A 16,967-nucleotide genomic window follows, 5' to 3' on the forward strand; every position below is an offset into this window, starting at 1 on the left:
GTTCAATTTTCATACCGAGTACAGAGTACTATTCACTGGGCTTTCATGTAAAAATGCTTTCTCTGCTGGCTATACCAGAAGAACTGCTCATCTTTACTACTGAATTGAATGTGTGGCAAAAGAGGTGCACATAGCATGCATTCTGGGCCCAGTCCCACCCTCCTTTGGGTAACACTCACATATTCCTTAAGGAAGCTGACTTGGCTCTCTGAGGGTAGACATCAGTCTGCTACTTCTAAACATGTTAAAAGTTCAATTTCTGCTTGGTTAGTTACTTGTACAGAGAATCATAGAATCATAGAAAATTAGGGTTGAGAGGGACTTCACGAGGTAATGTAGTGAGTCCAAACCCCTGCTCAAAGCAGAAGCAGCCCCAACTATATCATCCCAGCCAATGCTTTGTCTAGCCAGGTCTTAAAAACCTCCAAGGAAGGAGATTCCACAATTTCTCTGGGTAACCTGCTCCAATGCTTTACTACCCTCCTAGTGAGTAAAGTTTTCCCTAATATCTAACCTAAACTTCCCTTGGAGCAACTTGAGACCATTGCTCTTTGTTCTGTTATCTGCCACCACTGAGAACAGTCTAGCTCCATCCTCTTTGTAACCACCTTTCAGGTAGTTGAAGGCTGCTTATGAAATCCCCACTCAGTCTTCTCTTCTCCAGACTAAATAAGCCCAGTTCCCTCAGCCGCTACTCATCAGTCATATGCTCAAGCTCCCTAACCATTTTTGTTACCCCCAGATGGGCCCGGCCCAATTTGGTTCTTTGGGTAAATCTGATACAAGCTTCCCTCACTTCATGCGGGTTCTGTATGTGCGAATTCGCTCTTATGCAATGACCCTGTTTATACCAAAATTTTGTTATATGAAAGGTAAATTCACTCCTATGTGATCAGCGTGGTGGAAGCCCGCAGTAAGCTGCTTTGTGTGGTGCATTGTGGGAGTGACACACACAAAAATATAGTCTCCTGTGTGGATCTGTACTCCTCGCTCGTTGTCTGTGACACATGTTTCTGTAGTTGCCACTAAACATTTACCATGTCCCTGTCCTTGTGTGTACTGTCTGCTGTTGGTGAGTACCAAAATTGTCTTGTAAAAGTGATAGAAGTGGATCTAGGGGTCAGTACCTTTGAGGCCTTGGAACATATCCCTATTTGTTACATTGTAAAGTGGGTTCCCTTTATGTGAATTCAAGTTATGTTTCATTTTCCAAGAACACATAAAGCGATGGAAACCTGTATCTGTTATTAGACCAACTAAAATAGTTGAAAAAATTCTTTGCAAGCTTTTGGGCACAAACATCCTTCTTCACCCTTCTTCTACAGTTGTTTTGTGCTCTCCTGGATAGGCTTTCTTTGGTGGCTTTGTCAGCTAGTGAATGGCTAAATCAGGAAGTACCATTCAGTGGGAGGAAGACTGAATTCTGCTGAACCTGTTTAGTTGTTTTTTTTCAGAGAAGAGCAAAAATAGATTGAAACATCAGTGAACTCCTTCACTGGTCAGACCATGCTTCTCCAGAGCGGGTGTGGTACACTAAATATGGTGGCTTAAACACTGGTTTCCTCTAGAGCCCTGTCCCAATTCAGGACCCAATGCCCTAGAGCAGAGAATAGTAGCTCATTAAGTGCATCTACATGTGATATTAAGGTACCTGAATAAACTCTGACACAATTTGTGCTGGAGTTTAGTGCTCCTGGGCGCACTGTCTTCATGTGCACCTGGGACCACAGCATGTTGAGCAGGGGTGGCGCAGCCCTGGCTGGCAGGGGTCTGGGGGTCAGCCTGCCAGTCCAGGGCTGCTCTGCCTGGCTCAGTGCTGGCTGGGACACAAGTGCTACAGTGCAGAGCTAGTTGGCAGGTATCCCCTGCACTATAGCACCTTCATGTTGCAACCTGCTTGGTCCCCATCTACACAAGCATTGTGGTGGAGTTAAGTACTCCGCCACAGGATAGTACTTATATTTGGCAGTACTATCCTACAGTGTCATTAATTAATTTACTCCAGCCTAATAGTTATGCACATGTAAACAATGATTTTTTACTGTGGAGCTAACTAGGCAACTCCACAGTAAACATCTCGCATAGATGCATCCATTGGGTAAAACCAGACCCAGGACTATGCTGTGATTCAGAGGAATGTTCAATAATAGGAACTGTTTTCAAGCCAATGGCATGCACAGTTTTAACTGAAGAATTTATTTCTTAGACTCAGATGTGCTGCAACTGTTTTTTTGTTTTTGCTTTTTTTATAACAAACTTCACACAGGGATTGGAACCAGTAGATGGTCTTGGTGACTTTGCAGCAGGCCAGCCTTGCACTGTCTTTTAAAAAACCAAATAAGTCTTTCTTGTAATTATTCATTGTCACTACTTTATTAACAATATATTTAAAATCTGAAATAACAGATTAATATTTAATAAGTAGTATTACTCATTCTCTACAAGAAAAACACATTTGCATAAATAATTTATGTGAGAAAATAAATATGTAATTTACTCTTCGAAATGATAGCTTTTCTTTTCAGATTCTGGTCCCATTTAGAATAATTGCAAAATCTACCAATGCTGCAAAATGTCACATCTTATATGATTTTAGTATAAATTCTACACAGAAAAGAAGAACGATGAGGACCTGTTTTCCACCCAGATTTTGAATTACGTAATACTATGGTCTGTAATTCTATAGCATATGTACAGCACATGAATATTACCTTTCCAATAATGCTCTGTAATGTAAAAACACAAACATGTATGAATGATGTGAAGCTATTTAAAGGAAAGACACTATCAAACTAAACTGAGTATACTATAGACTTCTCAGAAGGAATTCACTGGCTTTCAAATTAGTGAAAGATCACTCCAATGGGGAACCAGTACTTTATCCTTAGGCCCTGCCATACCCAGTCTCAGCATACAGAGTATATGTCTAGAGGATCAATACTTTTCAGAAAAAAGGGCATACATTGATATCTCAGCTTTGATGTTTCACTCCGGTTGCTGTGAAGGGGAGTAAGGAAAATTGTTTACAGTTTTCTTCCCTTTGGACCTCACTGTAACTTACTCAACTGTGGTAGAAGTAGTTTGAAAAAAAAACTGTACAAAAATATGCATCACTATATGTATCTGTTTAGAGGAGAAATACCATAGAATTATTTGGGTTGGCAGGAGTCTTTGCTGGGTTACCTCCACCACCCTGCTCTTTCCTAGCAGAATTGGTTTGATTGTTCCTAAAACATAGCTGATGATATCAGATCTCAACCTTGAATCAATTGACTCTGCTGTAGTCTAATAATAAAGGTATTAAATGGATTGCAGTCATGTTCCGTGGATTGGAGTTGGGATCACAAGTTTCATGTTCCATCTCTCAGGCTTAAAGAGATGATTGGAGACATAAAGAAATCTATCGGGACTTTCTCAAAGCTTGACTATTTCACTAAATATTTAATTTACTTAGCTTACTACTGCTACTTCCTAAAACTGTGTCAAGGAGTGTTGACTCTGCACCTTTTGCTTCCCTAGTCTTCTTGCCCTGCATGACAGTGCCTGAAATAGTTTAAATGTCTTTTGATGCTTTGTTCACATAAAGTGGAGATAATGACCTCTCACAAAGTGTAACACATGCTACAGACATCATGTTATCTTTGTTTTCCTCTGCCTTTCTCAATGAACAAACCACAACAACCCATGCAAATTCCAAGAGTAACTCTACTCTCAGACTGAATTTAGGTGCTGCTACGACCAGCTCAATTTATCTTAATTCTGTCATCAGACCATGGCTGTTAGAATCTAAGTGAGCCCTTGACCCAACGTTGTAGGAGGAACTGGATTCCACTGCAGTCAGTACCTCATTCTGGCCTGTCTGTCTGTGACATGTGGTGTCATGCAAACTATCCAGAGCTGCTGGGCTGTATATCTCAGAGAGGGCCTTCTAATATGCATTTTCTAGCTCAGGTTGGTTGGATTTGCTACTCCTGGCTCGGGAGAGACGAGGCTTCTTGTTCTTCTGAGGCCTGATGGTTTCCTTCCCAAAGTCCTTGAGCTCAGACTGGTTGTGGTAGCGAGTGTAGCGTTTACATTTGCATGCGGTGACAGCTCGGAATTTGTAAGTCCGAGTCTCCTCCCCGGGACAGGCCAGCTGTATGCGCTGAGTGCGAGTGTGTGCAGGAATGCAGCGGTAATCCAAAGCATTTTGGCGCCACCATTTTCCTCTACCAATGGAGTTAGGGAGGAGGTGGGAGGGGACACACTGGCCTGAGCAGACTAGCTCCTTGATGGGTTTGATGCTGCGGCAGGCCCCATCAGTGACATAATGGGTGGTGCGCAGCTCTCTGCAGCTAAAATCTGAGGCATCTGCAAAGAAGAAATAAACCAGTTATTAGGTTATTTTCTTTTCCATCCCTTCATACTTATCCTGACAAGGCAACTGCTCACTGTACCTGAGCCAGCACTTTTACATCTAGAATAGTAATAAAATACACCAGACAGTTAAAGTTGATAAGGGTCATGTGGAATGCTCCCCTCTACCCTAGTAAGCTACACAAGAAAGAGAACAGCTAGTAGGGAGCATCTACTCCTCTAAAAACTATATCAAAAGTGATGGCATCAGACAGAAACTGATCAAAATAGCTCTAAACCAAACTCTGAGTCCAAGTCCTTAGAATGATTTGAGATTTTGTAGTTCAGTTTCTGTATAAATGAGAGACTAAGACCTGCAGGGCAGCATAGGAAAAAGACACATCCATTACTACATGGAAAATTAGAGAGGCTAGAAAGAAACCATTGGAGGTAGCTTTCATAGACCCCTCTTGGAGTCAGTGGAGTTGCTCTGCTTGTTGCCTCCAGGTATTTTAAGTCAAATTTTCAGCTCTTCAATTTTCTGCAGTTTTTTATGAACTGTCATACGTTTCCACAGCAGTTCACTGCATGGCTGCTGCTTATGTAGATGTGCCTGAGCAGGCTAGAAACCTGCTTAGTAAGAATAGGGCTACAAAATTTCCACAGCATCAGAGAGCTGAGCACAGGCTACCTACTTGAGCACTTATGCTTGCTCAGGTGTGTTTTTCAGCCTGAGGTATGGCAACACTGTCATAAAAACTCAAACTAGTTAATTTAAAGATGCTATCATACAATATAGACATCCTCTGATTCTGAGGTATGCCTCCTGGGTGCATCTACTCAAGACGCTAAACCTGCAGTAGACGAATTCTACTGTGCATTAGCATGTCACAGCAAAAGCCATGCTAATGCACAGTAGAATTAATTTACTGTGCATTAGTGTCACTAAAAGACAGTGTGCTGGCACCACTGCTCAGTAGTGCCAGTTACAGCGTATTGATTTAGTACCTGTTATTACAGGTACTAAACTTAATGCATAGTAACAACGGTGCATTAATGCACATGTAGACATGCCCCCTGGCCACATTTACACAAGACACTGACTGTGCAGTAGTGTTGCATGGCAGAAGGCATGATGCGAAGCTACAGAACTGTAGTAATGAGCTACAGTGCAGTCAGGATCACCTAAAAGCCATTCGGCAACACTACTACACAGTAACTCCGGTTATACAAGACTGCACAGAAACAACTGCACAGTCAGCATCTCATGTAGATGCAGCCCCTGAGTAGTAGAGCTCAGGAGGGATAGCAAAACAGTGGGGTATCTAAAGCCAGCTTTGCACTGTCTGAATTTTAGGTCCTTTCAGAGGCTACTCTTAAGTATGCACTCTCGAATACTCATCTGCGTGCTGCTTCATTAGCCCAGATTAGCAGGAATCCAGAGCACCTGACAAGCTCCCTTCTGCTTCTTGGTATATCCCTGTGTCAGGGGCAGTGCAAAGGGACAGCAGAGGGTTGGTAGATGCCACAAACATCAGGGAAATTCCAGGAGATAGCAGCAGTTACTAAAGAGTTCCTACCTCTCATGGAACCTACTAACTCACCAATCATTTGGTATTTCAGGTTTCTTTTTTTCTGCACACCCACATCATTTTCTTCAGACACACAGCTGCATTTCCTTTCTAATTATAAATCTTACTGGATTTTTGCTTTTGCCTTAATGAAAAGCCAGAGCAAAATGAAATCGTAGATATCTTGAGATTTTAGTTCTAAATATTTAGGAAAGCTTTCCTTTCATGGGCCCATTGGCGATGCATAGGGGGTGCACGCAGGTGCATGTGCACCCCCTGTGAAAAGGTGCCACCAAAACTGCCAGCGGCGCCTGCGGGTGGTCACCGTTCGCCACCCCTCACCCTCGTTGCCGACACTGCCAGTGGCATCTGCAGGCAGTCTGCGATCACCAGTGGCTGCCACCACTGCTGCCAGCAGTGTCTGTAGGTGGTTGCCGACCACCAGTCAGTGCTCTCCATGTCCACCCCCCGCCCCCCACCACCGCTGTGGCCACCTGCGGGAGCTCCCCACTTGCTGCTGCCATGCTCCCGCCTCCGACAGCACTGCCGCCACCTGCAGGAGCTCACCTTGTCCCCCCAGCCTCCAAGTACACACGGCATTCATGAATGGGCCAGAGTACTTTCTAGTAAAATAAATGCATCCAAACATTAATTGTCATCAGAAGCTGGAAGAGCACAGCCTCCCAGAAGGGTTCTTTCTACATTTGCAAAGCAATGTGCTTAGCTAGTAGATATGTCTGAAATATATAGAAATTGATTTGAAAGACTAGTTAGCAAGTAAGACTTTGAGCTTCTTCTATATAAGCATATTTTATTCCTTTCTTTTAACCAAAAGAAATATAGCAAAATTTTTTTTTTTTTCATAAGAATGTAAATATGTTGGAAAGATACAAAACTGGACTTTTAGAGGGAGGTCAGCTTCTGTACTGTCCACATTTTCCATGCTTTGAGAAGGTACTTCCCTGGCAAGAACATCAAAGGAGAGCTTTAACTGACTGCCTGAAGTCTTAACTTGACAGGGTGCTAAATATTATTTAGGCATGTTTCTATCAATGAACTTAGAAGGATTTTCTGTCCAGCCAACATTTTTTTTACCCAAGAAGGATTGGGTTTTTGAATATATACCTATTCATCCAGATATGGGCCCTGGTCCTTTAAACACCCAGAGGAGTATTGCAGTTGGTTTTATATTCATGTAACTATGGACTTTGGCCTTCCTATTTTAGAAATTCTAAAGGCTGCATTAACCAGATTAAATAAGAATTGGTGTAGTCTTGGGGCTATCATGTGATATCAAGACTGTATGGATTTAGTCACACAGGTTAATCAGCCTTTTATACTCATGTACTTTCTGAGCAGTTAAGAAACTACATTTTGACTTTGTAAATGTTAATAGTTCTGACACTGGTCTCTTTTGCCATCACAGTGCCTGGGCACATACTGCTATATTCGAAATTCACAGAATATGCCTCACTGGCTGTGTCTACATTTGCACTAATGCACCTCTTCTAATGCACATTAAATTTAGTACCTCCAAGGTGAGATACTAAGTTAATGCACATTAGGTTGTGCTAATGTGCAGTAGTGTAGTTGCATGCTTTTTAGTGGCACAGTGTGCAGTAAACTTTTATTGCGCATTAGCATAATGTCATGGTTTTTTATGTGGTGCTTTAATGCACAGTAAAATAGTCTACTTCACATTAAAGCACATGTGTAGATGCATCCACTATGTGCTGTTTCTGTACAGATATGTGTTATTACATGCTGCCACAGATGGGTTTACATTCTTCAGGTGAGGGCAACATCTGTTAGACTTTAGTTTTGATTCTTCCAATTAAGGACACTGATACACTGGCATAAGAGCATGGCACACCTTGGCTGGACTCCAGATACTTCTTTGGGATCACTAGTGAGCTGAATAAATAGGGGTTTCCTACCCAAGGGCAGCAGGGCAGAAGATTGTAAAACTCCTGGATGCTTCCCAAAATTAATACCTTCCTCCCACCAGCAGAGTAGATTCCTCTTCCTCCTTTGAAGATGTTTGGCCTGTCAGAGGCTAGAAGACTGAAGGACCTCTTATTAGGAGAGCAACCAGTGCTACGTCTGTGTGCAAAAGTAGTAGGGAGGGGCTGGAGGGAAGGTGTGAAGTTTTGACCTCCTCAGAAATGTTGCTTGCATTTTTAAGAGGGTTGTTTTTTGGTCCCACATATGAAATGATTTGGGGGGAAATCTCAACCCAGTTCACCAACTAGTAAGTATTCCCATTTGCACATCTGGTACTGGCTGGTCTGTTCATTGGTGGCCACAGCAAAGAGACTAAATACCCTACCTGTCAAGTTAGGGTGTCAGGCATATTAGCTAGGGCAGTCTGTGGGTAGTCTGCCTTGGTGCTATTTCTCCTTTGGGATGAAATGCATTCCAGTCTGTAGGGGTCTATCCAATATCTTTTACCAGTATGGCATTTACTTTCAAACTGTTTTTTCCCTTGGTGCTGCTTGTGGTGACTCCCCAAACAACCCCCCAGCAACTCTAGGCATTGGTGTGTTGAGGCCCTGGTATTGTCAGATAACTAGTAGGATGTTACTGTGATTCTTCAGGGGTGTCTCTTGATGCTGTTAGTTGCATCTAAGGTGTAGCAGTGTCTTTAAAGTGACAACCCTACCAAACAACAATCTACCTTCAAAATAACCACTGATATATTTGGATATAGATTCTCTCCATGATACTGTAAAACCTGCTAAAAACCAGCTTCTGCTGGCCACTGAAGTCCAAGGGATATAAAGAGCAGCACATTCCTCCTCAGTGCAGTCTCCATTCATCAAATTAGCTCTGAGCTAACAAGCATCACTGTCATGTTTTTTGCTATGTAGTTAACAGCTCTTATTCACATCTATATTCCCTAACCAGTTCCCCCTTCTAATTTCAAAGGAAGAAGGATTACTCTAGATATATGTTCATGATCTTTGTAGCCTGACAAATATAGTAAATCATATCAATCAGTGACATCACTGGCTGGTGTTATCTAACAAAATATCACTTCTCCAGATCTTTTGTTTATACCAATTCAGTGTAGCATTACAGTAGCTCTAACTATAGAACCCAAATTATTTAGAGATACTTACTTCCGATCATTTTATAATTCTAAATTTCAACTAGAATTTTGAAAAAGCCACTATAACTTCTCTATCAGGGCAGATGTTCAGATGCTACCACGAAGAGGGCCACATAAGATGATAAGTATATATCACATATATACTTATCATATAGATAGTTAAGTAAACACAGATAGTTAAGTACATGTGAGACTGTTAGACAACCTCATTTCACCAATAGATAATTCGTGCTATCCGATTTTGATTGCCCATCCCATTGTCTGCTATGTCATTTCTTAAACACAAGATTGAATTCCCTACAACTACAATGTCAGCTCAATGCCCAGTAATACTTCATCAAAATACACACTCATGCTTGTTAACACAACTCCCCACACAAAGTATGTGTGTGAGGTTTTAATACAATAGTAGAACATCATTATTCTTACCATTAGGGTCCAGAGACTGCTGTGGGTGTCTTCCCCCATGTTTTGCCTGGTTCATTGTGTTGTTATTGTTGCTGTAAGCCTGCTCCATTGGTGTTTCCGTATTTTCAGTGAGTTCTGGGATGATTTCTGTAGCATCGTTCTTAAAAACTTGCCATCCTTCCACTAAGCGAAAGGCAATTTGGATCAGGACACAGACAGAGCAAGCAGCCCGAGAGATCTGCATTGTGGGCAGCCGAGAGATGAGCCTTTCAGCACTCTCACAGTCTCAAATCCCAGGCAAAGGCAAATTATTCTCCTTTTTAAAATCCCTTTTAGAACCAAGCCAGCCAATGAGTACACAAAGTGGGAAGGGCCAGACAACAACTCATTCATCCCAGCTTTGTCACTGAAGTCTAGGAATGAAATACCAGACGGGGGTGGTTGATCCAAAACATTCTGAAACTTTTCTTCACATATTTGGAAAACGTTACAGAGGTCCCAGTCCTGTGCCAGGCACTAGTGCTGAATGACAGGCCTGGGCTAAGTTGCACACACAATTCTCCCTGCAGAAACTTCTATCCAATACTTTCATGATTTAACCTGCTTCTTCTTCCACCTTTGATTCTTTTGTTCCTGGGATTTTTAAATATGTTAAGACTACTTTTCCTGGAAAAATGCAACTTTAAAAAAAATCGCAATATAAGCATAATTAGAAACTATAGCTCAAAATTCATGTTCCCAGTTTCTCAGGGCAAACATTTTTATGGCTTCAACCAGGAGTTTCAAGTTTTGTTTCACAAATGTGCTAAATAGCCAAGGAAGAATTTCTCTTTGGAAGGGGAAGAAGCTCTTTAAACAGTTTTCTTGTACACATTTAATTCGTTTCTGCCCCAAAGTTCATATGGTATGTTAGCAGAAATAGGCAGGCAGGCACTGGGGTGTTACATTTTCTACTGCCCAATAGGATGTTTCTCTCATCTTACCTTTACTCTCAGTTTGCTTACACCCTGTTGGACACACTACCATTACCACTAACATGTGATATATGTATCACTATGGTATACTTGCTTACTTTTCAGCACAAGAGGGTGATCAAGCTACTGTTTAAAACTAGGTCCTCAAAGAAAACAAAAGAAGGGGTAATATTGTGATTAAAATCCCATCGCTGCCACAGCTTTTTTTTTTTTGTGAGGATGTGGCAATTGCATCATCTCAGAACCCTAGGACTATAATACTTCTTTAGCATAAATGAGTGAAGAAAGAATAAACATGTTAATGTTTGTAAGATGCTTGCAAACAGTCGTGAAGAGATCACAGGTGGAAACAGATGTTTTAACCAAAAGTTGAAGTGTATGACAAGCTTCTGTGAGCTTTTGTTTGTTGAAGAAGTTGTTCCTGGACCAGCTCATCCTTGTGAAAATATTTATTTTAGAACAGATGCAAAGCGTGAAACTGAATTCCACTCTTTTAATGATTGTTCGCAGTGTCAACAGCAGCCTTCATTACCTGACTATTATCTTCCGACCTACCTGTCTAAACATCCCAAACAGGTGGGTTGTCTGGTTTTCCCTCCCTTGGCAGGACTCATCACTTAAGTTTTGAATTCCATTCTGACAATTCCCCTAGCCTAGCAAGGAAAACAGGTGTTGCCAAACTTAATACATTAAATATTTGGAGCAAATTCACCCTTGCTGTAACCCCACTAAAAATAATGGTGTTAGGACAATGGCAAGGATACTTAAGAAGTCCTTTTCTGCCACCTGCCTTCCCACCCCTTACAAAGAAGGTCATTTTACGTAATATCCAGTTCTGATTTAGTAGCATCTACCATATTGTGTCTGTCTCACTCTTTCACCCAAAGCTATACAGTTTGACATCTCAGGAGAGTCTTCTTTTCCCAGATATTCCTCTGAGAATTTAAAAACAGCAGTTTCTGATGCTGCATAGCAAACCATCTCCTTCTTTTCCCTTTCCACCCTACCCCCACACCCAGCCAATACCCTTCTGTTTTTACGGATGAATGCAGTTTGTAGTTTTTCTTATTTCCTTCATACATGAAGCTTTTGTGCAGAATTTATCAGAAAATCATTCACTGATAAGTACTGTCGCCAACCAATTCTTTCTAGAAGTTTAAATAAACATTCCAGCACTACTGTTTCCTTTCCCTCTATAAACAGAAGCCTCTGCTCTGATTCTCTTTCATTAATAACTTCCTCTAATACTCAAAGCAATTAATGCTGAACCCTAAGATTTACAGGAAGTCCAACTAGTGATCTGTTGTCACAAAGGGAGGTGCTTTTGCCTTGGAACTATGCCTGTTGTGCACTCACAGGTAGAATACGTATCGTGCATACAGTCACTTTCAACATTCCCATATTGCCTGTGCCCATATTGATTTCTGCAGGATCCCAAGTGCAGACCCACTACAGGACTGACAGGTAGAAGCTGGTGTTCTGGCAAGACATAATCTCCTTAGCACACTATGCACCCATAATGCCATGTCAGCAGAAAAGAATCCAAGGGTTATAGAGGATCACAAATGAAACATGAATCAACAATGTGCTGCAGTTGCAAAAAAGGCAAATATCATTTGGGGATATATTGGCCAGAGCATCTCATGTCAAACAAAGGAGGTAATGGTTCTGCTCTGGTAAGGATCCATGTGGAATACTGCATCCAGCTTTGGCCACTGCATTTCAAGAAAGAAGCAGGTGAATTGAAAAGAATACAGAAGAAAGTAGCAAGAATGATAGGAAACTTAGAAAACATGACATGTGAAAGCAAGGTAACATTTGTTTAGTCTAAAAGGAGAAGACTAAGGGGGATACATATTAAGTCTTCCAGGATACAAAGGGTGTTACAGAGAGGACAGTTGTCAAATGTTCTTCAGGGTCACTTGGTAAGGGACAAGAAGAAATCAGTTAAATTTGAAGCAAAGTACATTTAAGTTTGATGGCAGCAAAAGTTTCACTCCCTGTGCTGTCACAAGTTGGCTGGGGCAGAGAGGCATGCTGGGCAGGCAGTGGTGCCTGTCTGCCTGCCTACAAGACACACTGCACTGCTCCAGGTCCCAGCCAGACTGCACCCCATGCCCCTACATTTCCAGCATGCCCATTTATAATTCTCAACAGCCAGTTGGGACCAGCCTCTGAAATCTGGGACTGTCCCAGCTAAAATGGACATATGGTCACCCTATGCATGGAGTCTTGAGATATTTAAAAATAAGCTAGATATGCACTTGTCTGGGATGATCCTGCCATAAGCAAGTGACTGGAGTAGATAACCTGCTTAGGTCACTTCCAGCTGTACTTTTCCATGATTCTATGGGCATGTACACAAGTGCAGGCAGCTTGTCAGGGAGGTGCTCTAACTCATGGTGCTTTACAGAAAGCATCATGACAGCATCTACACAAGCAAGGACATGTATTTGCAGCAGCACAAATACTAGCAGCACAGATTTGTGCCACAATGCATGCCCTTGCCTGTGCACTTTGCAGTGGGACACATGGTCCTGCTCTTCCATGTGCTACAGGGCGGGGCTGGCTGCGGCATAAGGTTGGCTGGAGCCCCCACACTGAGACACATGGAGACAGGGGTGTAGGCAGCCTTGGGTTGGCTGCTAGCCCTTCTTGAGGCACACTGCACCTCAGCCAGCTGCTCTGTCCATCTCCACTTCTGTCCCGACTGACACCACTTTGGCGTGCTTTGTGCTGCTTTTTTATTCAGGATTTTTTTATTGCTAATGGGATGATTTCCTGCAAATTAGCAGCTCTGTGCATGGTTTAATATGCAACACATGCAGTTTGTGGTGCCACAAAACTGCACATGCCTGCACGTCTGGATCCAGCCCATGAGTCAGAGTGCCATTGATCCAAACAGGTGTTCACCTGTTGGGTGGGGGAGCTCAGAGCTTGCCTGCACTGGCCCTGGTCAGCAGATGTTGGTGCTCCAGCAGCTCCCAGGAAGTTGCCAAACTATCTTTCTCCTCAGCCCTCCCTGCCCCCCCCCAAACTATCAGAAGTGGCTGGAAGGGTAGAGATGGAGCACCCCACCCCCCGCCATATGTGTTTCTCCCCAGCTATCCCTGCTGGAGTCTTGTGGGGAACTGGGCCAGGTCCACAAGGCAGGGTGGGCTGCATTTCCCTCCCCACCACACCAACTCAAGGTATAGCAAGAGCCTCAGTTAGGAGAGGAACGGAGACCCTGTGTGGCATGTGCCCAGCTCAACTACTCCTCCTTGGAGCCTTGAGGGGAGCTGGACCAGGCCCATGAAGTGTGTGTGTGGGGGGACAGGGGAGCTCTGTCTCTTCCTCTGTCCCAGATCTGGGTGTGGCAGCCTCTGCTGCTGTCAGGATGTTCATATAGGGGGACAGGTCATGGGAGAAGGGAGGCCCACCCCTCCGGTGTGGAACCAAGCCAGCTCCCCCCAAGACGCAAGCAGGGGTAGCTAGGGGATGCACACGTGGCAGTGGGCACTCCCTTCCCCCACCCCCTGCTCCCCACCCCTCCCCAAGCATCTTGACAGTGGCAGAGGCTGCCACACTTGGAGCTGGGGGTGGAGGAATGGAGTCCTCCTGCCATGCAGGTCCAGCCTGGCTACCCCTGCTGGGGTCTTGGGGGAAGCCATCCCAGGCCTACAAGGTGTGGGGGGGGCCTCCATTTGCCCCCTCACCCCTGTTCTGGGCACACCAGCCTGTGCTGCTGTCAAGATGCTTGCACAGGAGGTCGGGGAAAGGAGCTGGATGGGCCCAACCTGGGTTCCCCCAAGACCCCAGCAGTAGTAGCTGGGGGACCTCCCTTCCCACACCCCCTGTCCTGCCCCCACTGCACAGGGAGGAGTTTCTCTCTCTTTTCTGAGACAGCCTCAGGGGTGGAGCTGGGGTGGTGCTCACTGCAGCAGCACCAACCCAGCCCAGCCCCATAAAGCTTCATGGAATGCAGACAGAATTACCCAAAATTAATCCCCACCCCACAAAGGTGTTCTGCCTTAGAGTGGCCCTGTCTGATACTTCATCAGACGAGGGTTACATTTCTGTATGACTGGACATTTAAAAAATGCAGCCTTGAATATTGTTACATTACAGCTATAGAACATTTCAGGGCCCTCATTGGCCAAAAAATGTAACTTCTATAAGTGCCCCATGACACTGCATACCTGGAACAGACTTCCTAGGGAAGCTGTGGAATCTCCTTTACTACAGGATTTTAACAAATTAGAAAGCATCTGTCAGGGATGGTCTAGGAATGCTATATCCTGGACTGGATCCATGATTTTCAACTGGCGAGTGCCAGGCAGTACTGTGGTCAGATGCTCTACAGGCCTGTGCGAAGCAGCAAGTATTCGCTTTCGATTTGGATTTGGCTGATTTGGAGGGACAGTGATTCGATTTTGAGATTTGAATTACTGTCCCGATTTGATTCGGCTGAATTGGATCCGAAGATTCGGCACCGCTTTGGAGATTTGGCCTTAGACTAAACAGGCAGCAGTCCTCACCACTCTGGAGACAGCTGGTCTGACATTTTATCTGAAAAAGGTACTTCCAGCAGTAGCGAACCATCTAGTACTAGACTGGGGCCTTAATCATTATTGAGTCACAGGAAAATGTGTGATAACATTTTGATTACTAGAACTATTTCAGTGCTTCCCAGAAGTTTCTTATGGAAATACTAACCCAGTCCAAAATTCTTTAGCTCAGAAGAGCTAATGTAATCACAATTCATTTATTTATTCATCACCTTCAGCAAAAGAAGCTCAGGGCAGCATACAATAAAAGCAAACAAATTATAAAACAGATTAAAAATATGTAAAAGAACAATCTCCCCTGACAGTGCCCTAAAATTTAGCTCCATCTGTTGAGGCCTGTCCATATAAAAAAGTCTTCCAGAACTTTTGGAAGATGCCTAGGCTTGGACTCTGATGGACCACAAGGGAAAGGGAGTTCAAGAGCTGCAGAGAGATTGCCAAAAATGACCTCCCTTCTGTTTTCACTAAAAAACACTTGGCCTACAGCTGCAGGAGGTCACTTTTTTGGCTGACCATAGGGACTGTGATAGAATGCAAGGGAGGAGACGATTCCTTAGATATATGGCCCTGACCAATAGACTAACCAGAAGTTGTGCAGAGAACCAGAGAGAGATCAATACTGCTAATCTCTAAGGAGTTTTTACCTACCCACTATCCTATTTACCAGTCACCAGAACTGCATGTTTCTATTTATGACACTTCCTTCTCATGTCCTTTCATGTAGTATGGCGAAGAGTCTGCACAGAGAACGTCTCCATAATGATGTTTTAACTGTCAATGCCAAGTCCTTATTACAAATATCACATTTTCAGGAGTCTGTTTGAAGAGATGCATAAAGCATACAGTTTTCATTTTTCATGTGAATGCATTTAAAGAAAGCAAGTAATGCTTAACTGTTTAATAGCTGCAGGTTGGCGTCACTCTGCACATACCTGGAAGGAACCATGGAAGAACAGGGTCATCCAAAAATCAAAGTCCACATTTAAAACATTTGGTTTAAATACCTTTCCCAATATCTCAGAGGGAGTCTGTTCCTGAGGAAAGCAAAAAAATCTAAATCCCATTAGATACACTAGTGTCTTAACTACAAGACTTCTTTCCTCTGTCTGCTGTCTGTAGTCCTTTGCCTCTTCCCACTCCTGCCATCTGCTTTCTGAGGTGAGCAAAGTAGGCATGCACTGGGCTGCATCCCCCACATGGCTCATCCTAGACACTAAGGAGAATGTCTTGGCCAAGGAGGGTGGGTGAGAAGGAAGGAGGGGTGCAGGAAAATCAGTGTTTATAATGTCAGGGACTGTATCATGTTGATTGTTCAGTACAGGGCAAAATTAAGTTTGTATGCCATGCAGGCAACAGAACTAAACACTTCTGTTCTGTAAGCTGAAAGGAAAGTCCTGCTAGCTCAGTCAGGAGGGGACCCAACATTGATGCGAGCTGGTTTAGGGAACAGACTCTCTAGCGCCAGCATCCCTGGGTACTGTTTCCTAGAACCACCAACACACTCTCATCCTGAAGTCCTACAGTTCTTGTCTAGGCCCAGCATTGCATTATGCAGGTACACACATGTAAAAGTAGCTTCTGAGAGCAAGCCTGTCATATATAACTTCTGGTGCTCAGTGGAACTTCTGGATAAGGTGCAATACCTGGGGGTAGGGCGGGCATCCGGACCCTGAGCCCTGAGTTGTATGTGCATAGTTTGAGCTCTGCAGTGAATTATGGCTCATAATTTACAAGCTGTCCAGGATTTCAATGCCACAGATGATCGAGGGGGATGATCACGGGGAGGAATTTCCCTGCCTTTCAGGCAGCGCATTCCCCTTCTTGGGATGCTGCTAAAGGAATGTTTAGACTCTTTTGCAGAGCAATGTATTATTTTTTTAATATACTGGGACATACTGAGTAATATAGACTAGATGAGAAGAATCCTTATTTCCTGTCAGGACATCTCTTCCTTCCTCCCTGCCACTTCAACTAGCATCTCAATTCAGTTATTTTCTCATATAACCACAGCACTAGA

General features: G+C 43.5%; 1 protein-coding gene across 1 annotated transcript; it reads right to left on the minus strand.

Annotated features, from left to right (window-relative positions):
• Nucleotides 1-2,300: 2,300 nt before the first annotated feature.
• SOST (sclerostin) lies at nucleotides 2,301-9,792 on the minus strand. Its single transcript, XM_006268589.3, has 2 exons — nucleotides 9,448-9,792; nucleotides 2,301-4,350 (listed from the first exon to the last, which is right to left on the minus strand). Exons 1-2 carry the CDS (start codon nucleotides 9,668-9,670, stop codon nucleotides 3,929-3,931), a joined length of 645 nt encoding a protein of 214 aa, XP_006268651.1. The 5' UTR covers nucleotides 9,671-9,792; the 3' UTR covers nucleotides 2,301-3,928.
• Nucleotides 9,793-16,967: the final 7,175 nt, after the last annotated feature.

Source organism: Alligator mississippiensis, chromosome 4 (assembly GCF_030867095.1).
Source record: "Alligator mississippiensis isolate rAllMis1 chromosome 4, rAllMis1, whole genome shotgun sequence".
Classification (NCBI taxonomy): Eukaryota; Metazoa; Chordata; order Crocodylia; family Alligatoridae; genus Alligator; species Alligator mississippiensis.

What these genes read in the sequence shown, in the direction of transcription:
- SOST (XM_006268589.3), bottom strand. Translation starts at nt 9,670, where the DNA reads ATGCAGATCTCTCGGGCTGCTTGCTCTGTCTGTGTCCTGATCCAAATT. An exon ending in GCAGTCTCTGGACCCTAATG is followed by an intron (nt 4,351 to 9,447) that starts GTAAGAATAATG and finishes TCTTCTTTGCAG; the next exon opens with ATGCCTCAGATTTTAGCTGC.